Raw genomic sequence first — 11,695 nt, forward strand, 5'->3', positions numbered from 1 at the left:
ATAAAAGAAGTCCACACGGCTCCGGGGGGTTAACAAAGGCCTTCTGAAGCGACGCGATGAGTTTGTGTAAGAAAAATGTCCATATTTACAACTTTATAAACCTTAATCTATAACTTCCGCTAACTGTCGTACGCACATTCACGAGAGAGTGGTGTCCAGCGGATGACGTAGGCATAAACTCCGGTGAGAATATGCGAGTCTCACGAGAAACAAGTTTTGTTTACAGCAAAGGAAAACCAGTGTCCTCTTGGCTTATATTGAAATCCTCCAACATTTTTCTTTACAAATCCTCATTTTTATACACCTAGGATGGCTTGAGGCTGAGTAAATCATGGAGTAATTTTCATTTTTGGGTGAACTATCCCTTAAAATTGGATTTTATACAACAGTTCAGTAAATATGAAGTTGATATTGTGTTATATTTTCAACACAACATTATGTGTTTTTGCTCAATTTTGGAGAGAACATACTACCTTTGAAGCCGCAGCAGAACTGTTGCGCGTCTCCGTGCAAAAAACAGCGGTTTCATTCCTGAATGAATCAGCCATTTGAACTTAACAAATGAATGAATGAATGACTCGTAACGACATTTACTGCCGCCACCTGCTGGCAGATTTAGTTTCTTATTTAGAGTATAATTTCATAAAAAATAAATAATAATAAAAACATTAAAGGGATAGTTCACCCAAAAAAATTTCAATTCTGTCATCATTTACTCACTCTCATGCCGTTTCAAACCTTTCTTTTGTGGAACATAAAAGAAGGTATTTTGAAGATGGTTGGTATAAAGCTGTTTTGGTTACCAATTACTTTTACTGTATGAACAAAAAATACTGAGATGTTTCTCAAATTATCTTCTTTTATGTTCCATAGTTTACGTTGCAGCAGTTGCAGTCGAAATGTTTATGTGTATTACATATTATGTTGAATCAAATAAAATATTTCTTTCTAAAGCTACGATTTGTAATGTCTACTTGATACTTTCTCATTTAACACACAAAAAAAGCTTTAAATAATCTAAATGTGGGTATTTTCACAGTCAAATTTATTTTGCGATTAATTAATCGAAACGTAATTAATTAGATAAAAAATTTTAATCGACTGACAGTCGATTATATATATACAGATACAGGGTTTCTGTTGTTTGATATAATTCAATTCAGATTTAAATGTTACTTTTCTAAATAAATAAATACTCCCACTTATGGTTTCCAGTTTAAATTAAAAAAATAAATAAATTGTCTGCGCTTTGAGTTTAAGTTTTTTTTTTTTTTTTTGTCTTACACAGTGCAAATTATATCCTACCGGATTTAACTTCAAAATAAACTTGACAATACATTTCCCATGTAATGATGAGCAATATGTCCTGTCCTGTTCACTTGTGTTACCCGACAGGTTTATCGAGGAGTGAAACGGCATCAGTGCTACCCTCCACTGTGGCGCCGCTGGGTGTTGTTCCTGCTTCCAGGCATCGTATCTGCATTGATTGGTGTGTGCGTGTACGTCTTCGCTCAGACCGACATCAACTACTACTACACTCATTCCATATGGCATGTCATGGTGGCCACGAGCGTGGTCTTCCTCTTACCACCCCGCGAAAAACACGTTCCCCCCTGGGGCTGGACCAACAAAATCTGTAGCTACAGGAGATGTAAAAATGAGAAAGTAGAGCTTTACACTGTCACCTAAATACACTGCTATTGATATTTGCACAAACTGTGCATTTTAACACTTTTACAAACATTAGTGGTTAGCTTTAAGAAACACGTCAAGCTTTATCTGAAAGATTTTCCTCTGTACACACACTAATAACTACTTAAAGGAATAGTTTACCCTAAAAATGTCATTTTTACTGTCCTTCTAAACCCATAAACCAAATCAATGGAACACAACAGGAGATTCTTGACAATTCATAATCAAGTGAAGATTATCAGTGAATAACAAACTTGTTTTGCTTCCCACACAAAGCTATTGTATGACTTCAGAAGGCTTGGAATATAGTGCATTAGTCATGTAGACTACATTTATGGTGCTTTTTGATGAATAAAAACGTCTCCTTTTGTGTTTCATGGGGAAAAAATAACCGCTTACAGGTTTGAATGACATGAGGGTGAGTAAATAATGCCATAATTTTCATTTTTGAATGAACTATTCCTTTAAACAGGATACATTTACACTTTTTAACTTTTCAAATGAGTGATTTCACAGAGAACAACAGCAATGTCAATTATTTTAAGAACGAAAACGCACAAAAGGCAACTTAGTGAATGTCATTTGACCCAGTTTAATTTATCAGAGAATCAATTTATCAGTTAATTACACTGCATTTGTCATGTTCTTTGTGGACAAATGTCATTTTTTTTATCTCTTTTGAGAAAAACACTACTGATTTCTAGGTTTATTCAGCACTTTTTTCAGTTGATTTTTATGAGCAGCACCACATTGAATCTGCACCCACAGAACTGGGATTGTTTCTGCAGAAATTATTATTTTTTTTAAATAACACATTTAACTATAGTTAAATACTTTTCACAGAATTCTGTAGATTTTCTTTCAAAATCAGCACAGAAAATTTGAAAAAATAAGGAAATTGCAGATTCTGTCTGGACATACTTATGACGTTGAGGATCGTGTTGGGCATTTTCATTACTGTTGTCTGTGTCTCTGAACTATTGTTTGCTTACACTGGAGAACAGGTGCAATAGTTCCTCCTTTAATAGCCAAAATTGTTTTACACTATTATTTATACCACTGTCAGGAATGTACAAGAAATGACCTCCCTTCTTCCTCCCTAAAAGCCTTGAAATTTTTCGTGAGATGTTGTTCTTACGTTTCCGAGGGGAAGAACTTCTTAAACTCGCTTAAAATTGTGTTTGCTTGAGCCAGAATGTGAAATTATGCTTGTATGCCATTATGAATGGCTGTGTCTCCTTCATAGGTTAAAGGTGTGTGTGTGTGTGTGTGTGTGTGTGTGTGTGTGTGTGTGTGTTTGTAGTGGGTATCTGATGTATTTAAGATCAACTTCTGTATTGGTCAAGGCTTTACATAGATATGCATAATGCTGTACTTCTGAACCCTCAGGCTAGTTTAAACTTGAAGAGGCATCTGTGGATGTCCTTTTAAGATTTACATTTACATAGCAGCTGTCCTTTAAAGATCAAATGGATGTAAATCAGTGTCACGGTTTTCCATTTAATGTGATTCATGTCCTTTTTTTTCCCCCAGAGGAGGTAATTAGGGTTGGAATATTATACAGATGTTTTACAATGTTTTATATTCATTTTGTATTGGAATTGATATTGAAAAGAAATATGAGCTAAACTAAGATATAATAGTTTCATTTGTAAATCTGTGAATCCCAAAACCTTTTCTTCTTTCTTGTGGGATTTAGTTTTGATTTAATATCGCTTATCATGACAATCCTTGTTCTTCTTTGTGTCCATTGGTAGGCCTTGTAAATTGCACAAATATGCACTTGTGTTTGGGGTTGAGAATGAGGCAGTGCAGTCACAGAGATTATGTTTAATGTTAATGTTTTTTTATTGTTGTTTTTAGTCATTTTGATTTGTGCTCTTGATTCCTGTCTCCTTTTTTCCTAAAATGATCTGTAATATATATGCCAATAAATGGAAAAAATAAATAATTCAATGATTATTTAAAACTGGCTTCTTAGTCTTGGTAGATATTTTTAGATGTACTGTCCATTCAAGTATTCACTGAAGCACTGTTATAATATGTGATGTAAATATATGTCAATAAACTGTGACAATAGTACATTTATAGCAGAAATTAAAAACTTTATATCAAATAAATACATTAAAAACATGACAAATGTGTGAAAAAGGCAAGTTACACTTAAAACACTGAAGAAAACATTCGTTGAACAGTTGAAAGTTGGTAATATATATATCTGATGTCTTACGGCATTATTGCTACATCATAAACAGTATCTTTGAAATGCATGAAAAGCTGTATTTCTACATATCATATAGAGAAATGTGAACAGAGGAATCAAGCATTCTTATTAGGCTATATAATGACCTTTAGTTATAACATCTGTTTTGTAGAGCACAACAGGAAGCAATGGAGATGCCACTTACAGCTGTGTTAGGTAACATAATAGCACAAAATAAAAACAAGCAGTAAATATTGTGTGCATGTTTAAAGCCGGGATGCTGTTCCGGAATTAGAGTTAGAGTTCTTTGCCTTCCCATCATCCTCTGCGGTTTGGGTGGCAAGGGCAGGCGAGGGGCTGGAGTGACGCTGACGACGCATGAACGGGAAAACACTGGACATACAGACAAACACTGATAAGACATCTCTTCCTCTGCAGACTGAGCAAAATGGGTTGTATCTGTCTTAGGCTTTTACCTTTTCTTGGTCTCCTGTGGTACTATGGCTCTGGCTAATAAGTTCTTGTAGAGTTCAGATTTGAGATAACGAGGGTATGAATCCTACAAAGAAACACAAAAGACATTTATTGAACTTTGGCAAGAATATTCCAATCCTTTTCGCATCTTTTCACATCATAAGAGCTTTGTTTATAATATTAATATCCATATTCAAGTGACCCATGTTCATTTACACCCTGTCAATCACTTTGGAAGTCTTCACTTCTTCAGTTTAAAAGTTTGGGTCATTATGATTTAAAAAAAAGTTTTATTCAGTAAGGATGCATTAAACTGATCAAAAGTGGCATAATTGTTCTTTTTTACATAATTACAAAAATGTGTATTTTAACTAAACGCTGTTGTTTTAAGAATATTTCACGGTTTCCCCAAAAATATTAAGCAGAACAACTGTTTTTAACACTGATAATAATAGGAAATGTTTCTTGAGCACTATTAGAATGATTTCTAAAGGATCATGTGACACTGAAGACTGGAGTAATGATGCTGAAAATTCAGCGTTGACACCACAAGAATAAATTACTTTAAAAATATGTACAAATACAAAATAAGAGTTATTCTAAATTGTAATAATATTTCACAATATTATTGTATTTACTGTTTTTTTGATCAAATAAATGTAGCCTTGGGGTGCACAAGAGATGAGTCTTACCAAATCTTTAAAAAAATATATCATCAACCCCAACTATATATTTATCCACATTCTGCATTTGATCAAAGAGCTGAACATTATACCTTTTTCATGAGGAAGTAAATGTGCATTTGAGCATCATCAAAGACAAAACGATGAGGGCGCTTGAGTCCTTCCAGTGTCTTTTCCATAGTCTTGCTGTCAATATTGACCCAGCGACTTGCACCAGGAGCCAGGAACTGTCTGATAGATTATAATGGAGATCAGTTACAAGGTTCAACAAAAAAATCACATGAATAAGAGACAAATTAGAGGTGATGAGAGACTTTCATTCATATGGCACACTGATTAAGTATATACGGTATAGTACATACTTACTGATTTAGTATATATAGATTTATTTTTGTGATGGCAAAGCTAATATTTTTGGGAAGCCATGGTACATTTTTTGATGAACAGAAAGTTCAAAAGAACAGCATATTTAAAATATACATATTTTTAACCATATAAATGTCTTTAAAATTGTTGCATGGATAAAATATTAAGGTCATACTTGTAAACCTCATCCACTTTCCCTGGAATTTTTGCAGTCTCGCCGTGACGAACGTCTTCACAGGCTTGCCAGAAACACAAGTTCTCCGCTGATAACACGAGAGAAACCAAGAAGGGGAACAAGAGAGAAGCACCCAAAAAAGGGGACAAAAGAAGATGATGAGAGAGAGAACGGGGGAGAGAGAAACATGAAAAGTTGTTACATTATTCATATATACAGAGTGTGCAGCAGGATAAAAATGGAATCTATTAAAGCTCTGAAAGTACAGAAGGGAACGACAGTTTTGGGACGCTCTTCAGAACTGGGTTAAAATAAAAGATGTTTATATAAAGAGGGATTCAAACAAAAACAAAAATATTGCAAAAATACCACAGTGATACCATGATTTTGGAAAATTCCATTTGATGTGAATACAATTTATAAATGTAGATTATCATTTAGTACTAGAGACCAGTGGATATTGATTTAATACAACCGATATACAACCGTACCAAATCATTTTTTGTTTAAGTTTCTGATACGCAGAACTGATTTTGAAACAATTTAATTCTAGTAACTAAATGATTCATCACCAGCCAAAGATGAATAGTCTGCTACAATGATTTCAATTAAAGGGGTCATATGATGTTGCTAAAAAGAACATTATTTTGTGAAAAATGTGTTTGTGGTTTAAGGTTAAAAAACACATTATTTTCCACATACTGTACATTATTGTTTCTCCTCTATGCTCCGCCTTTCTGAAACGTGTCGATTTTTACAAAGCTCATCGGTCTGAAAAGCGAGGTGTGCTCTGATTGGCCAGCTATCCAGAGAGAAAGGAAAAATTGAAATCGCATCATATGACCCCTTTAACATGTATATTTATTATAATTAACACTTGTCCAAAGCTGCTTAAAGTAATGCAACTAAAATGAAAAAGAACAAGTCTTTTGCAATCTAAGATTTTGCACAATTTTGCTCACTATGCTAGTTTATCTTTGGTTTGTTTTGAAATGAAATATATTTAAAATGTTACAAAAGATGTGTACCTGAAGACTGGAGTAATGATGGTAAAAATTCAGCTTTGCATCACAGAAATAAATTACATTTGAAAATATATTCAAATAGAAAACAGTGATTTTAAATTGTAAAAATATTTCACAATATTACTGATTTTACTACTGTATTTTTGATCACATAATTGCAGCCTGAGAGAGCATAAGAGACTTCTTTCAAAAACATTTAAAATAAAAAAACCCTACACTTTTGAACAGTATTGTAAACATGAGTGGCTGTTATGTAAAAAGTCAAATATTATAATTGCAAACATTAGCTGTAAACACAGTTGTTAGCATTGTTGGGTGTTATTCTATATAGCCCAACCAGATGGCGCCATTTATTAGTAAACCAAATATTGAACTGATTAAAGCAGCACTATGTAACTTTTGGCGCTCTAGCGGTTAATAAACAGAACTGCACACATCCCGCGGAAGAACATTCCAACCGGAGCTACTTCTCTAAGTTTATGTCTATGGCGAATCACGCAGGTATGTGTTACTCCGCAGCGGTGACGACCCGACAATAGTCCAAATATAAGTACTTATTATAAGTGTACCGTAGTGATTCGGAATAAGACAAAAAACGCGGTTTGGAAGATGAATTCATGATGTACTCGCTCATTATATACATTTTGCAAATTTTGAAAACAGAAAAAGTTACATAGTGCTGCTTTAAGTATTGGTCAAACCAATTATTATTCAGTAGCCTACTTCAGTACACTATATGTCTATGTACTATGTTACTACTATCTGGTGCTATAACTATACTATGGTAACAACACAGTACTGTTTGTAAGGGTTATGAATACAATATCATGAATAACATTTTTGTGTGTGTACCGCTGAATTCTTTCTCCAAATACGTGAGAAACTCTTTTCTTCCCATTAGGTCGTTGAGCAGCTCCATGAAGCTAAAGCTCCAGCACTCCACACGCAGTTTAGTCGGCAAAGCAACTCTATTTCAGGAAAACGTAGATATGCAGAGCAATTACTGACCCTCGGACAGAACATTAGTGTACTTCTGTTTAAAATGGTTATTCATGTGTGATCATGTGACTCACGTTTCAGAGTTCATGTTCCAAAACATGATATCATCTGTGATCCAGGGGTTGCTGGGAAGACATCCTTGCATTATGGGGTCATGGGGCTGGTACTGCTCACAGTACTTAACGTAACTGCGCGCACGCACACACACACACACACACACACACACACACACACACACACAGAGACATACAATTTTAATGATTTTCTCTGGTTTTTTTTGGTAAAAATAATAGTTTTTTTTTTTTTTTAATGTCTCTTTTAGTCACGATAGTCACGAATATTTGATCAAAAAAATCCACAACAGTGGAATATGGTCACAATAGAAAATAACTTTTCTAACTTTTCTATTCTTAGAATGTAATTTATTAATTTGAATTTTCAGCAGTCATATGCATGTATATATATATATATATATATATATATATATGCTTTGGTTTGTTTTGAAATGAAATATATTTAAAATGTTACAAAAGATGTGTACCTGAAGACTGGAGTAATGATGGTAAAAATTCAGCTTTGCATCACAGAAATAAATTACATTTGAAAATATATTCAAATAGAAAACAGTGATTTTAAATTGTAAAAATATTTCACAATATTACTGATTTTACTACTGTATTTTTGATCACATAATTGCAGCCTGAGAGAGCATAAGAGACTTCTTTCAAAAACATTTAAAATAAAAAAACCCTACACTTTTGAACAGTATTGTAAACATGAGTGGCTGTTATGTAAAAAGTCAAATATTATAATTGCAAACATTAGCTGTAAACACAGTTGTTAGCATTGTTGGGTGTTATTCTATATAGCCCAACCAGATGGCGCCATTTATTAGTAAACCAAATATTGAACTGATTAAAGCAGCACTATGTAACTTTTGGCGCTCTAGCGGTTAATAAACAGAACTGCACACATCCCGCGGAAGAACATTCCAACCGGAGCTACTTCTCTAAGTTTATGTCTATGGCGAATCACGCAGGTATGTGTTACTCCGCAGCGGTGACGACCCGACAATAGTCCAAATATAAGTACTTATTATAAGTGTACCGTAGTGATTCGGAATAAGACAAAAAACGCGGTTTGGAAGATGAATTCATGATGTACTCGCTCATTATATACATTTTGCAAATTTTGAAAACAGAAAAAGTTACATAGTGCTGCTTTAAGTATTGGTCAAACCAATTATTATTCAGTAGCCTACTTCAGTACACTATATGTCTATGTACTATGTTACTACTATCTGGTGCTATAACTATACTATGGTAACAACACAGTACTGTTTGTAAGGGTTATGAATACAATATCATGAATAACATTTTTGTGTGTGTACCGCTGAATTCTTTCTCCAAATACGTGAGAAACTCTTTTCTTCCCATTAGGTCGTTGAGCAGCTCCATGAAGCTAAAGCTCCAGCACTCCACACGCAGTTTAGTCGGCAAAGCAACTCTATTTCAGGAAAACGTAGATATGCAGAGCAATTACTGACCCTCGGACAGAACATTAGTGTACTTCTGTTTAAAATGGTTATTCATGTGTGATCATGTGACTCACGTTTCAGAGTTCATGTTCCAAAACATGATATCATCTGTGATCCAGGGGTTGCTGGGAAGACATCCTTGCATTATGGGGTCATGGGGCTGGTACTGCTCACAGTACTTAACGTAACTGCGCGCACGCACACACACACACACACACACACACACACACACACACACACAGAGACATGTAAGGCCATCACAAAGGGTTATGGTAAGAGTTCTTTTTAAAAGATACTTTTAGGACAGTCCATTAGCTCTAGCCTGGAGTCTTAGACTTCGGCAGAGTACACACACACACACACACGCACACACACACACACACACACACGCACGCACACAGAGTACCTCTCAAGGCAAATGGAGGACTTTACACGATTCCTCGCCAGGCTTATCCTGTTATTTTCAATCTAAGTCGTTTACCATAAAAACACAAAAACAAGCATGACAAGAAGTAAATCTGGTTATATTTCACAGTACAGTATGTGCTGCATAAGTAAAGAATGATGTATAGACAGCTAACTAATTTTTTTGCAAAGAAATATTATCATTACAGATATTAGAATAATTTAGTTTTAATGATTTTCTCTGGTTTTTTTTGGTAAAAATAATAGTTTTTTTTTTTTTTTAATGTCTCTTTTAGTCACGAAGGCTACATTTATTTGATCAAAAAAATCCACAACAGTGGAATATGGTCACAATAGAAAATAACTTTTCTATTTGAATATATCTTAGAATGTAATTTATTAATTTGAATTTTCAGCAGTCATATGCATGTATATATATATATATATATATATATATGTTGTCTCTGTTGTCAGAGTCCTTGTGCAAACTAAAAAATTATTACAATTAATGGAAAAATGAATGTTTGGAAATGTAAACTGATATTTCCTACTGACACACTACAGCAAAAGATAGAAATAACTGACTTAAAACCATTTTTTTTCCTACTGACAGCAAAAGATAGAAATAACTGACTTAAAACCATTTTTTAGCTGGTGAAAATACTAATAACTAATAACTTCTAATAATTTTGGCCACCACTGTATGGTTTTAAGACAGTTAAACCTGCCATTCAAATTACTCACCTCTTTTTTGTAGAATTCTGCATTCTTTTCTGAAATGTACAATGACAAAATATCATCAAAATATATTAGCTTTCTTAAAAAAGTTGCTATTAAAACTAAACTAAATCACTGAACTTTGCAATGGAATGAAATGACAGCAGGAAATGAGTCAGTGTTTTAGAGATTACTTACTTCAACAAGGATGCATGATAAAAAACAGAAATAAAGAGAAAAAAGCTATAGATGATGCTTGAACATGAGAGATTCTGCTGTGAATGTTTGTTCATATATTTTTGAAACGTGCCGTGTCTGTGTGTATGTGGATTATGTGTTGTTGTGCATGGGGTTAGTTGTGTTGTGGTGGTCTGTTTACTGACCAGCTGCACTCGTGTGTTCATGGTTCTTCTTTCCGGTCCATGATCTATACTGTCCAGTGTACCGGGCTGAAAATGTGGTTATAAAGAGATATATGGATCAATGACAAAATAAGATGTTTATGATCAAACGCATGCGCCAAGCCCTTAGAAATGTGATCTCTGTATTCATGTTGGTATCTTTTGAATTGTATACCATTTCACAAAAGCTTTTACTCTTAATATCAATTGCTGTAACATAAATAAATAATAATAATAAAATATTTTTAAAACGTGGAGTAGCATAAACATCTTAATCTTTATTTTCAAATATATTTTTTCATAACAGTATTTTATTATATCAGTATATTTCTTAATTATAAATATAACATTTTCATGATGTTTTTTTTTAAGGTTATGTTTTCATAAAAAACTTAAACTAACCCTGCCACTTGCTGGGCTTTAAAGAGGTCCTCCTTTCTGTGATATCACGTCCTGTTTTATAGCATCATCACATAACAATAAAACGACTTCCTATACCACTGTAAAAAATGACTTTTTGAAGTTTTAAAGATTATTGGAATATGTTTTATAAGACAACACTATTTCAGTCTTTCTACTTCAAAATTCCATGTTTAAATCAATGTGCTACTTGTCATTTTTGTGTAAATATTGGTGAAAATTAATAGCAATTTCTGACTAAAAAATTGTTTCAAAACCCTACAATTTTGTTTTTCAGTGTGGCGGAAAAAAATCTGAGAACAAATACACCACCTTAACATTTTGATTTTCTCCCCAAAAGAAATGATTCAAATATATTTTTACTCGAAATTCATAAAAGTCAAAACATGTTCATCATAGAAGATATATACGTCATTGTCCATATAATTTATTATAAATATATTTTAAAAATATTGTGAGCCTTGTTTTTACAGGCTTTCAAACTAACCCAAATCCCAGTAATGTCTGGCAGGTGGATTTACAACATTTTCACAGAAGCAGAACACCACACACACACACACACACACACACACACACACACACCCACACACACACATAC

At 33.7% G+C, this 11,695-nt stretch overlaps 2 protein-coding genes across 3 annotated transcripts in view; one reads left to right on the forward strand and one right to left on the reverse strand.

Moving 5' to 3' along the window:
• The window catches only part of LOC107692641 (transmembrane protein 8B-like), a 13,211-nt gene extending 11,233 nt beyond the window's left edge, over positions 1 to 1,978 (forward strand). The window contains exon 13 of the mRNA XM_016491799.1: positions 1,396 to 1,978. Coding sequence (XP_016347285.1) covers positions 1,396 to 1,689 — 294 coding nt within the window. The 3' untranslated portion in view covers positions 1,690 to 1,978. The remainder of the gene's footprint in view (positions 1 to 1,395) is intronic.
• Positions 1,979 to 2,027: 49 nt separating this feature from the next.
• rgs11 (regulator of G protein signaling 11) overlaps positions 2,028 to 11,695 on the reverse strand; it is a 17,643-nt gene continuing 7,975 nt past the window's right edge. For both annotated transcript variants that reach the window (XM_016491802.1, XM_016491800.1), the window contains exons 9-17: positions 10,660 to 10,725; positions 10,304 to 10,327; positions 9,561 to 9,622; positions 9,229 to 9,342; positions 9,008 to 9,123; positions 5,594 to 5,681; positions 5,145 to 5,283; positions 4,372 to 4,454; positions 2,028 to 4,288 (exon numbers count right to left, since the gene is read on the reverse strand). In XM_016491802.1, coding sequence (XP_016347288.1) covers positions 4,162 to 4,288; positions 4,372 to 4,454; positions 5,145 to 5,283; positions 5,594 to 5,681; positions 9,008 to 9,123; positions 9,229 to 9,342; positions 9,561 to 9,622; positions 10,304 to 10,327; positions 10,660 to 10,725 — 819 coding nt within the window. In that variant the 3' untranslated portion in view covers positions 2,028 to 4,161. The remainder of the gene's footprint in view (positions 4,289 to 4,371; positions 4,455 to 5,144; positions 5,284 to 5,593; positions 5,682 to 9,007; positions 9,124 to 9,228; positions 9,343 to 9,560; positions 9,623 to 10,303; positions 10,328 to 10,659; positions 10,726 to 11,695) is intronic.

This window comes from Sinocyclocheilus anshuiensis, unplaced genomic scaffold (genome assembly GCF_001515605.1).
Source record: "Sinocyclocheilus anshuiensis isolate Anshui unplaced genomic scaffold, SAMN03320099.WGS_v1.1 scaffold50, whole genome shotgun sequence".
Taxonomy (NCBI): Eukaryota; Metazoa; Chordata; class Actinopteri; order Cypriniformes; family Cyprinidae; genus Sinocyclocheilus; species Sinocyclocheilus anshuiensis.